Below are 18,753 nucleotides of genomic sequence, written 5' to 3'. Positions count from 1 at the left end.
CACTGTCCTGGAATGTTGTCAAGTTTATGAACAAGGAAGCACCGGGGTCTTTCTAGAGGCTGTCACAGACTCTGAAGTACCAGTCAGCTGGGGAGTGGGAGAGGCTGGTCTGTACATCTCAGTACCCCAGTGTCGGGAAAGGCTAAAGAGGGGACAGGGGGCTTGCTCACGCAGGTAGAGGTCCTCTAGGTGCATCTTACACATTCTGTCTCATTTTAGTCCCACAATAGCTCCATTAGACGCTGTAAGGAGTGTTTACCTACTTTACTGATGAAGAATAAGGTCAGGCACCATGCCCAAGACTATACCCACACCGGGAACGGCAGAGCAGAGCTTTGAACCAAATGTAGGACTCTGAACCTATCACCCTTTCCTCTTGGACTGTCTTGAGGAGTGCCCTGGATGAATTAGGGATGGAGGCTCTGGGAAGGGGCCTTCATTTATTCTCCCTAAACAGCCTCTTGTCTTGAAATAAGACCACTGAACTTGACTTACATTCTGTTTCCACGTCCTTCCACCACCCCCTCCACTCTCATTCCTTTTTCCTCCCGGGATTTTTGGCAGAAGGAAGAGAGGAGCACTCCACTCCCAAGTCTTTCATTAGGGAAGCCTTGATGTGATGATGTGGGGTGGTGTGGGGCTTCACCAACGTGCCAGGCAGGGCTGGGGGCACGGAAGCCAGGCTGCTCCCAAGTGGGGGTGGGGATGAGGGGATGGGGTGGGGTGGTGAGGAGGGAAGTGTCCCTCCCCCTCTCGGCCCCCACCCCACTGTGAACCGTGGATAGTGAGGTTTCCAGAAGAATCTGTCCGTTGTCGGAGCACTCTGACTGGGAGGGAGGAAGGGGCATATTCCCTGGTGGGAATTCCTCTTTCATGGTGGAAGCGGGGGACAAGGAGATACCACTTTCTGAGTGATCATGGCAGGCTATATCCAGTGTATCAGCTCATTTAAATTAGTTTCCAGATTAGGCTTGGAGAGGTTAGCCGACCTGTCCAGCCACACATCATGTAAGCAGCAGAGCCCGTGAAGACTCCAGGTCTTGCCACTGGCTCTCGCCCCCTCTCCTGGCAACCTCAGGGGCCAGGAGGTGCACGCTCCGACCTGGTAGGGAGGCTCTCGGCCCTCACCCGGGAGCTGTCCTGAGGGAACTCCCGGTAGGGGGCGCTCCGAGCGCCGTCTCGGGCCTCCGGGTGCGCCTCCAGCCGGCGCCTGGGACGGGACCGGCCGCCCCGCCCTCTCGGCTCCTCCGCGGCTCTGCGGGCAGCCGGGCGCCCACCGCGCAGGGAGCGGAGCGGAGCAGAGCAGAGAGCAGCGCGCCCGGCCGCGCTCCCCGTGCCTACCGCGCCTCCTCGCCCGGCGCCGCACAGCCTCCCGCCGTGAGTAGCGCCCGACTGCGGGCTCGACGGGCGGGACAGAGCGCGCGGCTCGGGGCTGGGGCTAGCGGGGGCAAATTGCTCCGGGGCAAGTCAGCGGCCCGGTCCCTGACGCCGCCCCCCGGGTATGGCCGGCCTTGGCCTTGGGTGCTCTGGCCGGCCCTGGACCTCAGGGACTGCCCGCTGGGCCCCTAGGGCTCGCTCCGAAGTCTGGCACTTTGACCCGAGGAACCGGCTGGGAGCGGCTGGCAGACCTGGCGCCTAGGGAGAACGGGAGACAGACGTCCATCAAGTTAGGACCCCTTGACGCGGGGGAGGGCCCCAGATTTACGGGAGGAGAGGGCCCAGATATTTTCAGCATCATCTGCTTCGCATACCTCCTTCTCGCCCTCTTGCGAACAGGTGATGCGAGGAGGGTGCTCCGTACCCAGTCAGCTTTCCCTGTGGCAGAATGAAGCTGTGGTCCCAGTCGGGAGCCTGGGCTGGGGCAGAGTTAGGGTGGGCAGGGGGGCAGCCAGTTGGTCTGCGGCAGGCTGGGGTTTCGACCCCAGCATAGGAGGGTGTTGTCAACGGTTTACGCGACTATGGTTCAGGCAGTGTGGATGTCTCATGGCATGTGTGGGTCTGCCTGATCCTCACTGTAACTCTGCAAGGTGGAAATTAGGCTTCTCACTTTGGGAGGGAGAGGAGGCCCAGGGCCGTCAGCGTTGAGGCCAGGCAGGTGGTAGGTTAGGAGTGCACACTGGAAGAGAGGATGCATAGCTGCTGCCTCACTGGCAGGTGGGAAGGTCGCTGGGGGCGGGTGGCCCCCGACACCTTGTACTCAAGAATCCGGTGGGGGGCAGCTGGGGACCTCTGCTGTGGTTTCTGACATTGTATTTCTCAGCTGCCTCTGTGTAAGGTATTCCTGGGAGAGCCCTGGTGACTGAGGGGTGCTGGTGCGTTGGCCTCTTCACGATTTCCTCCGGAGTCCTGTTCTTCCCCAAACCACCCATCTCCCAAGATGTGTTTTTAGCACCTGAAGTGGCCCCATTCGGCAGCTTTGGGAGAGGCTTGGGCAGGGGGTGCAGGGGTGTGTGGATTTGAGTGGGTGTGTGCTGGTTTGGGGTGAGCTTCCCACTGGCAGGAAGAAGACCTGAACTGACCCTGACCCTCTCCCTAAGGCCTCCCTGGTTGTTAGATGTGGGGGGTGACCAAGCAGGCTGCCCAGCGGAGCTGGACCTTTACCAGGAAGATAGTTTTCTCATGTCAGCTTAGGCAGGTGGCTGATCTCAGAGCCCCAGCTTCCTCATCAGAGATCAGGGTGGGTCAAAGCCTCCAATGCATGGAGGGCCACTGTAATGCTGGATGCCCCTCCCTTCTGTTGGCAGCCTCCTCCTGAATGTGATGGGGGGGGTGTGAGGGGGCAATCATGGTCCCATTTCGCAGACTTGCACTGGGTGAGGATCTCTGAGAGTTCAGCAGGGTGAGCTGGGGCCCATGGGGGAGGGGCTTAGTAGGGTTGAAACTTCCTTATGGAATGATCCTCCAGCCCTGGAGGCCTCCTCCCAGGTTGTCCCTCAGGAGGCCACCGACTTCGTAACCCTCGTGCCACCATTGGAGGGTTGAGGGTACTGTCAACAGAAGCTGGGGGAAGAGCAGCTGGAGTGGGCTAGCTGTGTGACTTTCAGCAAGTCCTTCCCCCCATCTGGATCTCAGTTTCCTCCTCTTGTAAAACAAGTGGGTTTGACCAGACAGCAGTGGTTTTCAAACTCCTCCCACCCATGAATTCTCACTCGGAACCCCAACATATAGTGTAGATAAAGTGAAACTTCTCTGGCTCCCCTTCCTCATGCTGGTGGCTCCTGAGCAGGGTCTAAAAATCCCCTAGATGTTCTTACAGATCTCTTTCTGTGAGGTTTTAGGAAATCTGTGTTAACCTTTCAGAAGTGTTGCCTAGTATTAGGGTTGGGGGGCAGGAATGTGAATTCTAGAGATTCCATTAAGAGAAATGTAGGCATTAAGATGGGCCTCAACCTTGGAATGACTGGAGCCGATGGATGGCCTGTGCCCCTGGCCAAAAGTTGTAGCTGTGCCCTCTGCCATGTGGTTTCATCTTTTCGGGGCCAGAAAGATGCCTGTATCTCTGTGTCCTTCTCCGGGTCCTAGCTGGTGACTGTAATTCCACCTCAGGCTGTCTCCCCTTTGGTTTCATGTCTCTAAACTGGTAAAATGCGAATTCATCTTGGGGAGGGACGTTATAAAGGGGCTTTGAGTTGTTATCAGCTGCTTCTACCGGATGAGCTTTCTGAGCAGCAGCCTCGAGAAAGACAGCTGGGGCACTACATTTACATCAGCCAACATTCATGGAGTGCCTGCTGTGTACCAGCTACCGCAAGGGGACAGAGGTGAGAATGTCACAACTCCTGCCCTTGTGAGGCTCCAAGACAACAGGCAGGAGGGAGGGAACTCACGTTTGTTGGAACCGTCCAAGGACTGTGAAAAACACTTTACATATGTTATCTCATTTGTCCAGTAGATATCAGACTCGTGTCTTAATTATGTAAAATTTTGATTGCATACAAAATAACTGTACATACCATCAAGAAGCAGCACTGTCAGCACCCAGACACCTCCCTGTGTCCCCTTCCAGGCACAACCCCTGACCGAGGCGTGACAACTATTACGACTTCTGGCGCCACGGATTTGTTTTACCTAGAGGGAATCACACAGTCTGTCGTCTTTTGTGTCTGGCTTTTCTCATTCAACATTATGTTTGTGAGTCTCGTCCACATTGTTGCAGGGAGCAGTAGTTCACTTTTTCTCATTGTTGTATAATAATTTCATTGTATGGGTATAACTCAGTTTATTTATCCATTCTTGTCGATGGCCATTTGGTTGTTTCCAATTTTTAGTGATTACTGACAGTGCTGCTGTGAACGTTCTTACGTGGACCATTTTGGAAAACATCCGCATGTGTTTCTCTTAGGTACGTCCGTAGAAACTGACTAATAGTTTTCCAAAGCAGTCCCAGTGTCTACTCTCCCTAGCAGTTTTGAGAGTTCTCCAGATATTCACTAACACTAGGCATTGTCTAGACTTATTTCCTAGGTAAGTAATTTGAAGCCCAGAAAAGTTGTCTTGTGCTGTTTGCTAGTAAGTGGCAGAGCCGGGATATGAACCCAGGCCTCTGTGCCTGTGGAACCTGTACTCTCTCCCTCTGGGTTACACATTGACATAGATTATGAAATAAGCCAGGACGTGATAAGCTCTAACCCTAAACATGTGTAAAGAGCACTCTTTGGGAATTTAAAGAGGAAGAGAGTTTTAATCTGTTTTGGCAAGAAAAAGGGTCATGGAGGCTCATAGAGATGGTAGCATTTGAGCCTGGCTTTGTGGGAAGGGAACAGTTTTGCTAGGAGGGCTTTCCAGGTGCCCCCCCCAACCCCCTGAAAAGGGCCCAGCTTGAGCTTGGGTGTGGCAGGGGTGAAAGTTTTGGGGGAATGGGAAAGGTCTACTTTTGCCTGTAATATAGGATTTATGGGGGAGGGGGCTATGCTGAAATGGTGAGTTGAGGCCAAACTGGTGGGCCTGGTTTGAGCTTAGGGGACTCCCCTGGCCCCCAAATTCTGGTCACTCAGGATGTGGAGCACAAGGCAGGGGCTCATTGTTTTCTGGGGAGGTGGGGCTTCTTCAAATCCAGCTCAGCTCCCGATAGCGAATGCAGCTGGCCTCTTGCCAAATGGAGGATCCTAGCTGTTCCTGGGACCATTCTCAGGGTATCTGCCAACAGAATTTTTTTGGAGTTTTCTGCTTCCATCTAGCTGTGGGAAATTAGTAGCTACTGTCACCTCCACCCCCAGGATCTGACCCAGATGGTTTATTTGGAAGTATTTTTTCAGCAAAAAGAAGACGATAGATAGCAGTCCTGCCCCCCGCCCCCCACTCAGTGCTAGCCTCAGGAGGTTTGCCAGGAATGGGGGTTGGGGGCAAAGGGGGCCAAACTTCTGACTCTGATCAAGCCAAACTTGCCAGGAGAATCCCAGTACCTTTTCCTCAGAAGGGAACAGAATTGGTGCCTCAATGGCTATGGGAAGCAGAAACACAAACAATGGCCTGGAATGAGTCAGAATACAATAATAATCATCGTTCTTATTTGCCCAGCAGTTTATGTCCTTATCACAATGGATCCTCACATGGATGTGTGAAGTATGTGATACAGACGTGATCACCCCAGTTTACAGAGGAGGGGGATTGAATCCCAGAGAGGGTGCCAACGTGCTATGGGTCACATGGCTAATATACACCCAGATTAGCCTAGAACCGGGGATCCTGGAGCCTGCTTTTCTCAGGATTCCATGCTTGCCAGGCCCTGGATGAGCATGGAGTGAAGACCAAGCAGGGAGGAGGATGTGTGATGCACAAGCAGGAGGTTGGCAGGTGGCCCTGAGAGTAAGGCCTGGGAGCCAGGCCAGCTCTGCCTGGAGGTCTTCAGGGATGTGTGTGACTCGATGGAAGGGAGGGAGGCAGGTGGCATGTTGGTACCAGAGCTCTGGTTTGTAGGGGGCAGAGGTGGAGGAAAGAGGGTGAAATGTATACATCACCTGAGAGTTAGAACAGCTTCAGCCACTTGGCACTGATGAGACGTGCCCTTAGGTAATGGTGCCTCCACACAGCCTGGTGAAAACAGTCTTTTGGGGGTTCATGGGGCCCGGCCGTGGTTGGTCTCTGATTGCCAGGCAGAAGAAAAGCTGCCAGCACTAGCCAAAAGGAGCTCCGAGAGGCCTTTGCTAATGACTCTTGAAGGATGCATCCACAGGTAGCTGGTTTTATCTTTGTGATGTGCAGGCTGTGTCCTGGGCCCTGTCCTTGGGGTGCTGTCCAGGGTGGCATGTGGCTGTCCCAGGAATGGGTGAGCTCCTTAGGGCAGGAGGATCCCAAGGGAGGATGCAGACCGTCTCTTCTGGTGGAGTGGTGGGTGCTCTGCGTGGTTCAGAGTAGTCCTGTGGTTCTCATTAAGGTGCCCTGGGTAGGCAGAGTTAGCTCCATTTTACAGATGAGGAAACAGCCTCCTCCCGCTGACAAGAGATGAGGCCATAGAGCTAGTTGTGGACAAAATTGCACCTAGAACCTCAGGCTCCTAACTCCTGGTGCCCACTGTAATTTGTCACACCACTCGCAGGCATCTTTCCCTTAGGGTGATGAGTGAGAGAGTTTGAAATCAGTTCAGACTCCAAGTTGGGTGGCACAGCGCCTGTAGGAGCTGAGGTCATGCACATCCCTTACCTTTCTACTGCATTTTGTGGTTTATAAATTAATATCCTGATTTGCAGTGGTGTTTACAGTACTAATCCCTTTTACAGATGAGGAAGTTAAGACTCTGCAGTTTAAATGATGTAGGCAACTGTGGGACTTGAACCTGGAACTTCTGACTCAAAAACGAGTTCTGTTTTTCCTGCATCACAGCTGCCTCTTTTCTCAGTAGACCTGAATTTCATGAGAACAAATTGCCGAAGTTGCCCATGGTCCTGTTTCTCTGAACTTGTTCAGCAGATCTGAAGAAGTGAGGAGGGCTATTTTTGTCTCCTTAACAAATGTGATTAATATAATCAAATAAGAATGGTACATCATTGGTCACAGGTGAGGAAAGGCTTGATCAAGGCTGTTCTTGAGGAATGAGGGCTGTGGGTTATCTTTAAATTATTAGCTCCCAGGCAGCCAATTACTTTTGGGCCTAGATTCAGGCTGGTACCAGTTGACACGTCTGTCCTAACCTCAGGTTTTTTCATGCTTCAGGGCTGTACGCTCCAGGCCTCAATGAGGAGCCCAAACATGGAGACGTTCAAGCAGGAGAAGGTGGAGGACTTTTATGACATCGGGGAGGAGCTGGGGAGGTAAGTGGCTGTGAGAGGTGTACTGGTCAGTAGATCTTGTAGGTCATGGGCTTGTCACAGGACTCGTGGGAAGCTTTAAAAACAGTCCTGAGGTTTATTCATCTTCATGGGTGCCTCTGCAAGTAATCATCTCTCTGGAAATGGAGACTTGCCAGCAGAAAGGACTAGAATTGCTGAGTTCTGTGTTTTCAGTATAACCTGGCTGACAGTTAACGGCAAATCTAAATGATTCTTGTTGTATCTGTTACTTTGCTCCCAAAATCCTCCCCAGGCTCCGGACTGAGATATGACCTGTTGGTTTTCTTCTCCGAATCCCACTTGGGATTCTCCGTGGCTCCCAGGTGTTTTTTTTTTTTTTTTTAATGTTTATTTATTTATTTAGCTGTGCTGGGTCTTAGTTGCGGCACGTGGGCTCTTAGTTGCAGCATGTGGGATCTAGTTCCCTGACCAGGGATTGAACCCGGGCCCCCTGCATTGGGAGCATGAACTCTTAACTACTGGACCACCAAGGAAGTCCCTCCACAGCTCTCAGGATTTTGTTCTGTAAGCTCAGAGCCTGAATGGGAGGTGAAACCATCCTCCTGAAAATGGCTTTAGATCGATTGACAAGCCACATGAGCCTAGTTGTGAAGGTTCTTCAGATCTGAGTTATTGGGTGCATTTTTAGGTTTGCTAAACCCACAACACAGACAGGAGTAAACTCAGATCTGAAAGTAGTTACTGTCTGGAGAGAAATGATTTTCTGAAGCTCTCTTCTTGCCTCTCATGTGTAACAACTGCTAGTATTCGGGTGGTATTTTAATGATTACAGAACACCAATCTTGGAGTTTGTGTCTCACAACAATTCATGAAATGGGAATTATTTTTACTCTTATTTTTCTTGAGGAAACTGTGGTCCAATGAGCTTAAGCAAGTTGCCCCAAGTTGCTCAGCCAGCAAGTGACATGGCCAACGTCTGGCCAGTCCAGTCTGTGCCTGCACACCTGTCATGCTCTCTCCAGTGCACGTGGTTCTTGCACACTCACACATACTTGCAGTACACCCGGCCCAACCCCTCCACACACCCAGCAGAGTAAAAATCTGGGGGTTCAGGACCTTCACTGTATCCATGATGCACAATGGGAGCCTTTCCCTTTAAAGAGCTCCTGTGTCAGGACTAATTCTCTTACTTTCTTTTCTTCTCTTTTGTTTATTTTTTGCAAATATATGTATATATTTATTTCCTTTTATTTTAAGCACACTGGATTTATAGGTTAGTGTTTTAATACAGTTTTACATATTACATCTTAATGTATCATACAGGTTTGCTCATGTTATTAAATATTTTAAATGCAATTTTATATTCCCTTGTATATGCATGCCCCAATTATTCAGCCATTTCCCCTACTGTTAAAAATATGCAGTTTCCATTTATTTTTTTAAAATTTTCATTGCTAAAGCTATAGTGAACATCCCTTAACAGACATTTCTGATCCTGTTTTTGACTGTTTCCTTAAGATAGATAGCTAGAAGTTGGGTCACTGGGTACTTTTATTTAAAAAAAAAAACTAGAAAGAACTTCAAAGCCAGAGGAGCCTTACTCAGAGAAGAATGGAAAGTGCAGTTATGGGAATTCCCTGGTGATCCAGTGGTTAGGAGTCGGTGCTTTCACTGCCGGGCCGGGTTCAATCCCTGGTCAGGGAACTAAGAACTAAGATCCTGCAAGCCGCGTGGTGAGGCCAGAAAAAAGAAAGTGCGGTTTCTTCAAGTTTAGGGAGTGCTTGTCCTGCTTGACTGGATGGGTCAAGAAGCAAGTGTCTGCAGAGTCCCAGAGTGTCCCAGAGGGAGAGATTCCTCAGCCTTCTGTCTGGGCCATTGCCACTGGCAATCCGGGGCCTGTGAAGGGCTGGGAAGAGGCTGGAGGGTGGTCAGCTGGACTCTGCCTCTGAGTGAGAAGCGAGGGTCTCTTCGCCTCGGGCGCTTCTCCTGAACTTGGTGATGCCGGGGGCAAAGTGGCACCCTTAGCCACAGACCCTGCAGGCCCTACCAGTGGCTTTTGATTCGATGGCCCCATGTTGGCCATGTCCTCTGTGTAAGGGTCTGTGCTAAGTGCCCTGGGTACAGAGATGAGCATGACACGGGGAGTCTTTGCCCTCCTGGAGCTCCAGCCTGGTTGTAGGGGCAGCTGTGTACATAACAAGGGCAGCGTTGGATGGGATTATGTCGGGTGGGCTGTGAGCTGAGAAGTCAGGAATTGGGGGGGGGGCTTGGGCTCTGAAGAAGGAAGTAGACGTTTCCCATGGAATTCATCTGTTATTCCTTCTTAGTCCTGTCTCTCCCCCATTCCATACCTCAGAGCTATTAGAACTGGAAGAGACCTCATGCTCTGGGGTCCTCCATCTACAACAGGGTGTGAAGGCCCCAGGTACCTCACAGCCTGGGGAGCCTTGGAGGAACCTCCCCTCCGCCCCCTGGTACCTGCAACTTTTGTAAGGTGCTGGCTGGACATAGGGTGAGTAAGAGGCAGCAAAGGTCTGAGGCCTTTGGAATGGCTTGTCGTCCTAGGATTTGTGGTCTAGAGCAGGGGTCCACAGCCTGTTAGGAACCGGGCCGCACAGCAGGAGGTGAGTGGCAGGCAAGTGAGCAAAGCTTCGTCTGCGGCTCCCCATCGCTCTCATTACCGCCTGAGCCATCCCCCCTCCCCGTCCGTGGAAAAATCGTCTTCCACGAAAACGGTCCCTGGTGCCAGAAAGGTTGGGGACCGCTGGTCTAGAGGTCCGATGAGCTGGAAGGCCTTTAGAGGTCTTTCTTCCAAGACCCTCGTCGGACAGTTGAGGAAACTGAGCCTCAGAGAGGGGAAGAGTCTTGCCGAGGGCCATAAACAGGCTGGAACTAGAGCTGCCTTCAGATGACTGCTGGACTTCAGAAGGGGCAGTGCTATCTGTCTCTCCTCCTCTCTTTTCTTCACGTAACACACTGTTGCGGGTGTACCTCGTGCCAGGCGTTGTCCGAGGCAGCGACGAACAAAATCGACGTTCCTGTCCTCTTGCAGCTTGTGTTCCATTGGGAACAAGTGATTGAGGGATCACAAAAGGACAAGTCACTATAGAGCGTGTGATGGGTTATGAAAGGAGAGAGAGGGATGCTCTGAGAGAGAAGAGGGGATGTAGTTTGCCCTGGGTGGCTGGGGAGGCTGCTCTGAGGAAGTGGCTGAGGGTAAATACGCAGGCAGGGGAAGCAGTGTGGATGCAGGCCCCGAGGTGGGGAGAGCCTGGGACCTGAGCTGCTGTCAGGAGGCCAGTGTGGCCGTGGAACGCGAGCTGGGGGCAAGCAGTGCTAGATGAGGTCGGATATATAGCAGGAGGCCAGGCCCAGCCTGCGAACTCTCTGCTAGCACAGACTGGTGGAGAGATTTGGCCTTTGGGGACACACAGTTTGAGGTCTGGGTCCCTTTCCTAGCTGTGCAACCTTAGGACAACTTACTTGACCTCTCTGAGCCTGAGTACTTTTTACCTGTGAGATAGGAATAATAACAGTAGCGACCTCGTGGTTGCGGGGATTAAATGGGATGCTGAGTCTGCGGTGTCCCTCACAGAGCTGGGCACAGGGGAGGTGTTCAGTGAACAAGAGCTTCTGTCCTTTGAAGTAAGTTTGGGTGTCAAGGCCCCGTCTCCCACTTCTAGAGCCTCCCAGCAGGACAGTGTGGGTCTCTGCAGGAGGAACAGCAGGAGGGGTTGTTCTTATGTTTGGGAGGAGCTTTACGTAAACCTGCTTCCTGGGCTGTCCGTGAGCACCCTCCCCTAGACTCAGGGCTGTCTCATTGACTTTAGCTCCTCCTTAAGTCCTTACTATGCAAAAATGAAAATGAACGAGAGTCACTTTTCCTTTTTTTACCTGTAATGACAGATGGAGCTCACACAAACATCATGCTGAACGAAGGAAACCAGATTCAAAAGAGCCCATACGGAATAATTCCATCTGTGTCAAATTCAAGACAGGCAAAATGAATCCCTGGTGCTAGAAATCAGAACAGTGATTATTCTTGAGGGACTAGTGACTGAAAGGGGGCATGAGAGGGATTTCTGGGGGACAGGTATTGTTCTATTTCTTGATCTGGGTACCTGTTTCACTGATGTGTTAATTTCCTGAAAGTATGTTAAGCCATACTTGTATATGTACATTTTCTTGCAGGTATATTGTATCTGAACTAAAACTATACATTAACAAACAAGGAATCTTTAAGTCCACTCCCTGCCCTGGTCTGGTCCCCAAAGGGCATGTTTCTGATGCCCTTGGAGGCCTTGTATGTCCTTATCCTACAAATAAGAGAACATCTGTGAGAAAAGCTGCAGAATCCAGCTTTGGATGTGGACATCATGCCCTGACCTGAGAGTCTTGGGCACGGCTGGGGCCCACCTGGCCCTGCGCATCTCACCTGATTTTCTGGCTCACATTTTGGCCCCAGCCTGCTGGGGATGCTGGAGGTTGTCAGCTGTTTCTGGGAACAGTTGGAGAAATGCTGGCCTGCAGCTTCTGGCCTCTCCCAGCCTGGGTAGCCACTGTAGGGCAGAGCAAGGCTCATAAAGAGAAACCCATCTAACCCCTCATTTTATAGATGAAGCTAAGACCAGACAGGGGAAGTGACTTGTCCAAGGTCACACGGTGAACAGGTGATAGATCAGGGTGGGCACTGGTGGTCTGACTCCTACTCTAGGGCTCTGGCTACCACACCATAAGGACCCACAAAGCACAAACTTATTTTTCTCTTTAATTTTACTACTTTTGGGGAGTGGGGGAGAATATATGGTAGGGTAGTCTTTTTTCTTTGACCTTGAGGGTAGGGTAGGAGGGTCAGAGTCAGAAAGGTAAGCATTTGGGAAGGATTGATGTTCCCTGGGGAAGGGTGCTGGTGGATAGGCCCAATGATGACTACTGTGTGTCTAAGGGTACAAGGTAATTTAATGTAAGCAGCATATAATGATCAGTGGTTTCTTTTTTCCTATACCTACATTACTTCACTTAGATTTTTAAATTATTAGATGAACATAAAATCATAAAATATTACTGTTGAACTGGATCTCAACAAGCATTTAGTCCAGATCTCCGTTTTATAGACAAGAAAAGTGAGGCCCAGAGAAGGGAGGTGATTTGTCCAAAGTCACAGAGCCAGCAGTACAGGAGCTGAAACTCAAAGAAGCTTTTCAACTACACTGTGCTGGTGTAAACAGAGGAAAACCTCTCTATATGTAAATTCAACTTTTATCCACAGCCCTCACCTCTCTCAGGGAGCCTATCTCACCATTCATTACCCCACACATCCCATCATAACCTCCCCAGCTCCCCTGGTGAAGATAGCGGCCAGAAGCCCTGCTACGGATAGGAGGCTCACATGTGCAAGGCACACTGCTAGGCACTTAACCTGCAGAATCCCCTTTTATAGGGATAGGAGCCTTGGGCCGTGGAAGGAGCCACTGCTCTCAAGCCTCACCCTTCCTAAACAGGCTGAGGAATTCCTTGGGACAGCTGCCTGCCAGACCTGAGTCTCCCAATGGGGTCCTCTGCGGTTAAGATCACCCACCGCACCTGCAGCTTAGCCAGAGCAACTTCTTTTGGGAGAGAAACAAAAAACCTCCAGGAAATGTATAGAGCTCAGGTGTACCCAGGCTGGGCTCTATAGCCCAGTCTAGCCACAAAGCTCTATGGAAAACAATAATAATAGGTGTTTGGATTTACCTGTCTCTGTCCTTGGGAAAAAGCGTTTCCAAGATGAACTCGGAGGCGAAGGGGGTTTTATTATTTCTTTTTAAATTAAAAAAAATTTTTTTATTGTAGAAGTAATGCATGGCATATGTCATAAACTTATGAACAGTTAGAGTAGAACTCCCTCTGTCCTCCCTCTAAGTCTCACATCCACAGGTAGACTTTGATGATAATTGTCTTCTGTTGCCCTTCAGAACTTAGTCTAAGTAAAGCAAGTGTGAATGTAGACCCAGATGGGATCATACGACCAGGACAATCTACAACTTGCTTTTCTCACTTAATGAAATACATTGAATATCTTTTTACAGTATATAGATCTATGAGACTTACTTTGGAGGAAAGTTTTTTTTTTTAAATAAAACATTTAAGAAGACAGTTTAAGCCAACAAAAGATTAGCAGCCTTAACCTAGCAACTGTTTTTGTTTCTGAGTCTTACCTTCTAATCTATCTATGGCTATTTCTCAGGCCCACACAGCCTCTCCTCTTTTGTGTCTGCTTGAGGCCTGCATGTGCTCAGAGTTAACATTCCCCCAAGCGCTAAGCTCCTGGGGGCAGGTTGCCTAGACCAAGGGGAGCAGGAGAGATTCTCAGGCCCTGGGATGACCGGTGATGAGATTAGGCCTATCTCACATTTGTTTGTGCTGGCCTGTCAACTCTTTGAAGGCAGGTCCGCAACTGCTCTCCTATTTTGAGCATCACGGCAGCACTGGGAGAGAGGCCAGAGGTCCCCAAATCTTCTGTGACTTCTCTTTGCTCTCACTCTTCCCTGACTCTTGGAAAAATTAAACTTTTCCCTCAAGGTCAGGATCAAATGCCATCTCTCCTGGCAAAGCCTGCCATGACCCACTCCCTCTACACCTACCCCCTCTACCTCACCCCCTCTATGGACTGTATTACCTCTTATTCTGGACCCACACCTCTATTAAGTGCTAATGTCATCGTACCTCATGTTACACAGAAGGTTCACCTGGTCATCTTCCCTGCTGAACCCAGCATCCTCCATGCTGGGCTCCTGCGTACTTTATCTTTTATTCTTTCATTTTCTGCCCCTATCCACCTCCCCACCACACCCTCCACCCTGCCACAACCCCAATAGCGTCCAGCCCAGGCCTTTTACGCTTGATAAGCGCTCAACTCCCACAGACACCACAGTTAACTGCAGAGCTGTTTGGAACCTGCCTTGGTTCCAAAAACTCAGCCGAGCCCCCAGCTCCCATAGGCCTTGGAATGCACGAACGTCCAGGATTCCCCAAACACAAAGTGAGAAACAAAACACACTCCATTTCCTGGACACATATTGTTTTTTTCTTCTTACTCTTTTTTTTTTTTTGGCTGCCGCGCGCAGCATGCAGGATCTTAGTTCCCCGACCAGGGATCGAACCCAGGCTCCCTGCAGTGGAAGTGCGAAGTCTTAACCACTGGACTGCCAGGGAAGTCCCCATTACTCTTTTTTTTTTTTTTTTTTTTTAATTGAAGTATAGTTGATTTACAATGTTGTGTTAGTTTCAGGTATACAGGAAAGTGATTTTAGCTATATATATATATATTCTTTTTCAGATTCTTTTCCATTATAGGTTATTATAAGATATTGAATATAGTTCCCTGTGCTATACAGTAGGTCCTTGTTGTTTATTTTATATATAGTAGTGGACACACATTATTGTATTTAATCCTGGTAGCACCTTGTGAAGCAGCTGCTATTCCCGTTTTACGCATGAAGAAATTCAATCTCCAAAATGTTAGGTAACAAGAAATACAGACCACCTACCTTATCAAGGAGAAGGCAAGTGGGAAAGTCCACTTCGTGCAACACAGCAAATCTCAGAGAAAGTCAGAAATAAAAGCCAGAAACTTCTCTAGCCAGAGCCCTGTTTGCCTCTCTGGGCTGGGATTCTCATGCTTGTCTGATCACACACGTTTATATTTCCTGCTGCCGGAAAGTGAAAGTGACCGACGTAAGTTAAGAATCTTCTGCCCTCATGTCAGTATCTGTGCTGAGTACTTCCCATCTTCTGGAACAATATGAGCTGGATCCCATTCCCACTTCACAGTTGTGAAAACTGAGGCTCAGAGAAGTTTTACAGTGGCGGCTGGTCACTCATGCCAAAAAAGCTTTCTGACTGCTAACACCGAGCTTGTCTGTGCCAGGCCCAGGAAGCCCTCAGCTTGGTGTTAGTGGCAAGGAGGTCTTTTGGGCCACAGCTGCGCCCCAGACAAGCCAGTGGTTTCCAAAACGTGAGTGAGCGTGTGTGGATGTGTAAGTGCACGTCTGTACTCATTGTCACAGTCCAGAGACTCTTCCCAGGCACCCACTGTGTGCTGGGCACCGTGATGGATAGAGGAGACATAGGGCTCAGGCCTTACCCTAGAAGAGATTAGGGCTCAGTTGTGGCACAGGGGTACTCTCCTCCAAAGCTAATGAAATGAGACGTTGGAACAGGCCACAAGCTAATAGGGGGACCCCCAAATATGTGCCAGTTGTTCAGCGGAGGAAGCTGTCACCCTGTGTGGGGCAGCTCCTCACGGTGTAATCCTGGAGATGGCACGTAACCACCTCAAGGTCAGGGCTCTGCCAAAGACTGAGAAGCAGCAGGCCCGGGCTTGGGCAAGAGGGTGCGTGGAGAGGATTGAAGGGAGGGGGCTGCCAGGAGGACAGGCGACTGCAGGGGCCCTGGATGACAGAGGCCCTGGAGGAAGGAGGGAGGCGCCTTTATCACCCATTGTCAGGCAAACAAAGCACAAAGCCACTCAAACAAAGTGGCTGCATTGCACATGCTTCAGTCAGAAGCTGGCACATGGTGCAAACCGCTTGCCCCGAGGTAGCGGTCTCATTGAGCTCAGTTTGCATTATGAAAATTGTAAGAGCGAGAGGGAGGTCCTATGTGAGGATAATTGAAACCGTTATATACCTGTATCTACGGGACACACTTTCCTTTCTACTTATGTATCGCCAGCCTGTACATTTTGCATTGTGTTGTTTTTTGACTCAACATTGTTTTATGTATACCTTTCCATGTATCCAGAGTCCGTATAACCGAAAAATATTTTTGTTTCAAAATAATTTCAAATTTAATAGCAACATTTTCAGAATAACAGAACTCCTGTATATCCTATTCTAGGAATAGGTGGACTTGATCCTCCCAAATAGACAGACCAGGTTTTAACATTTTGTCACCTCCTCCCTTGCTGTCTCCCTCCTTCCCCACTTTCTCCTTCTCCTCCGGCCTTTCTTCCCTCTTTTTCTTTCCTTCAGTTTCTTCTTTCCTTTCCTTCTTTCTTTTTGTCTGTCTATCTACCTATCTACCTACCTACTTACCTATTATTGTTTCCGAGCCGTTTGGGAGTTGGTTGCGGACACTATGCCTCTGTATCCTCAATGCTTCGTTATGCATCTCCTAAGGACACGGGCGTTCTCTTTCATAACCACAGTACAACTTTCAAATTCAGGACATTTCACTCTGATACAATATTTTTATCTAAGCTATCATTCTTGTTCCAATTTTGTCAATTTTCCCATTAGTGTTCTTTAAAAAAATTTTTTTTAAATTTTATACAATTTTAAAAGGTTAAACTCCATTTACAGTTATTACAAAATATTGGATATGTTCCCCGTGTTGTATAATACATCGTTGTAGCCTATCTTACACCCAACTGTTTGTACCTCACACTCCCCAGCTAGTGTTTTTTATTTATATATTTATTTAAAATATTTTATTTATTTATTTGGTTGTGCCAGGTCTTAGTTGCAGCAGGCGGGCTCCTTAATTGCAGCATGCGAACTCTTAGTTTTGGCATGCATGTAGGATCTAGTTCCCCGACCAGGGATTGAACCTGGGCCCCCTGTATTGGAAGCTTGGAGTCTTAACCACTGTACCACCAGGGAAGTCCCCCAACTAGCAGTTTTTCTCCCTGCTAAACAGGATCCAGTGAAGATCATATATTGCATCTCCTTGTCGTATATCTTTAGTCTCCTTTAATCTGAAACAGTTCCTCAGCCTTTCTTTGACTTTCATGACAAGATATTTTTGAAGAATACTGGCCTTTTAAAACATAGATACAGTCCGTATGTTTTCATTAACTTCATAATAATCTGCTATATAAACATCCCCAATTTACTAAACTTTCCCTATTGTTTCTCACTACTAAAAATAAGTGTTTCTGTGAACATATTTGTTAATTTCCTCTCTGCATTATTTCTGCCAGTGTATTCTCAGAGGTGGAATACAAGGTCAGAGGTTATGGCTGATTTGTGTAATGATTGAAACTAGAAATACTGAACCAGTTTACCAGGTCACCAGCATGTGCTTATTTCCTTATGGCTTTGCCAATACCCTTTCATTATTTTTGTGTAGTTTAAGAGTTTTGTAAAGACACCTTAATGTTTTCACTGTGGAGAAATTTAAAGTGGTTGAAGTCTTCTGTGCTTCTCCCTTAATTCCAAATCTTGTTCTCTGTGCTACTTTACCTTTTTTCATGGTGTTTCTATTGCATTTTCATAGATATTTTGAAGTTCTGATAGCAACACAAGGCAGGTAAGGCAAGTATAATCATTCCCATTTTATAAGTGATGAAAATGAGGCCCCGTCAGGACTAGAGGCAGAGGTCTTCCTGTAGACGGATGGTGTTGCCTTCCTCCCCCGAGAGGTAGAGGGGATTCAAGGTCTTTGGGGGACCCCACAACTCTGGCAAAGGGTTCCACTTCTTTGTCTCTACTTTTAGAAGCTGGCTGGAATGTTGTGGGGGTTTTTTGGCCACGTGGCTTGTGGGATTTTTAGTTCCCAGACCAGGGATTGAAACTGGGCCCTCAGCAGTGACAGCCCAGAGTCCTAACCACTGGACCACCAGGGAATTCCCTGGAATGGTTCTATAAGAAGGTTTTTCTGTGAGGTGCTATTGGGAGAGGGGGTGCTTGGGGAGAAGTGTGTTTTGAGGGCAAAGGCGAGAGCTTGGTTTCCCTGTATTCTCCCTTGCTGGGGAGACCAAGGTGATGGGTAAGAGCCGCGGCCAGTGGTGGGAGTTAGGGCCTTAGGTACCCATCACCTCAGCTGCAGTTAAGCACCAGGGCTCTGGCAGTGCAGGTGGGAGGCCATGTGAAGCCCTCCAGAGCCTCCCACAGAGGAGATGCTGCAGCCTTCAGAGTCTCTCTTCTGGAGATTGCTCTAGCCCCCAGAGCAGCCTTCAACAGGCTTTAAAGCCCAAGAACTTTAACCTGCAAGGGCTCTGACATTGTCTAGTCCAGGGGATGGGAAACTATAGCCCTACAGTCAATACCACCTACTTTCAATGGCCCTGGAGCTAAGAATTTTTTTTTTTTTTACAAAGTGTGTGTGTGTGTGTGTTTTTTAACTTTATTGGAGTATAATTGCTTTACAATGTTGTGTTAGTTTCTGCTGTGTAACAAAGTTAATCAGCTATACGTATACATATATCCCTATATCCCCTCCCTCTTGAGCGTCCCTCCCACCCACCTTTTCCCACCCCTCTAGGTGGTCACAGACACCGAAAGAATGGGTTTTATAGATGACCAGTTGCAATAGATTTGATGGTTGGAACACTAACTTTGGACCCCAATTAAGCAAACTGTTATCCGCCCCTGCAATTCCATTCTTCTCATGGCAGACCTGTATTACCAAAAACAAACAAAACAGAATAAGACAAATGCAATTCTTATTATATTTTGAGTTTCATCAGTTAAAATTTTGTGGAAATTTAGTTTTCTCCTTTGTTATGTGAGTACCTACTCTGTGCTTCCAGTGCAGGAGGTGC

At 49.0% G+C, this 18,753-nt stretch overlaps 1 protein-coding gene across 6 annotated transcripts in view; it reads left to right on the top strand.

Annotated features, from left to right (window-relative positions):
• The first annotated feature begins 1,272 nt into the window (after positions 1-1,272).
• DAPK2 (death associated protein kinase 2) overlaps positions 1,273-18,753 on the top strand; it is a 119,059-nt gene continuing 101,578 nt past the window's right edge. For 5 of the 6 annotated variants that reach the window (XR_014296302.1, XM_082647387.1, XM_082647386.1 and 2 more), the window contains exons 1-2: positions 1,273-1,377; positions 7,150-7,247. Coding sequence is in view for 5 of the 6 variants with exons in the window: in XM_082647387.1 (XP_082503513.1) it covers positions 7,171-7,247 (77 nt within the window). In the remaining variant the exon portion in view is untranslated. Of the gene's footprint in view, positions 1,378-1,726; positions 1,777-7,149; positions 7,248-18,753 lie in introns of those variants that run through there. The other variant, XM_082647384.1, reaches the window with a different exon arrangement.

The sequence above is a fragment of the Grampus griseus genome (genome assembly GCF_964374135.1).
Source record: "Grampus griseus genome assembly, chromosome: 2".
Taxonomy (NCBI): domain Eukaryota; kingdom Metazoa; phylum Chordata; class Mammalia; order Artiodactyla; family Delphinidae; genus Grampus; species Grampus griseus.
This window is presented reverse-complemented; position numbering and strand designations above follow the sequence as displayed.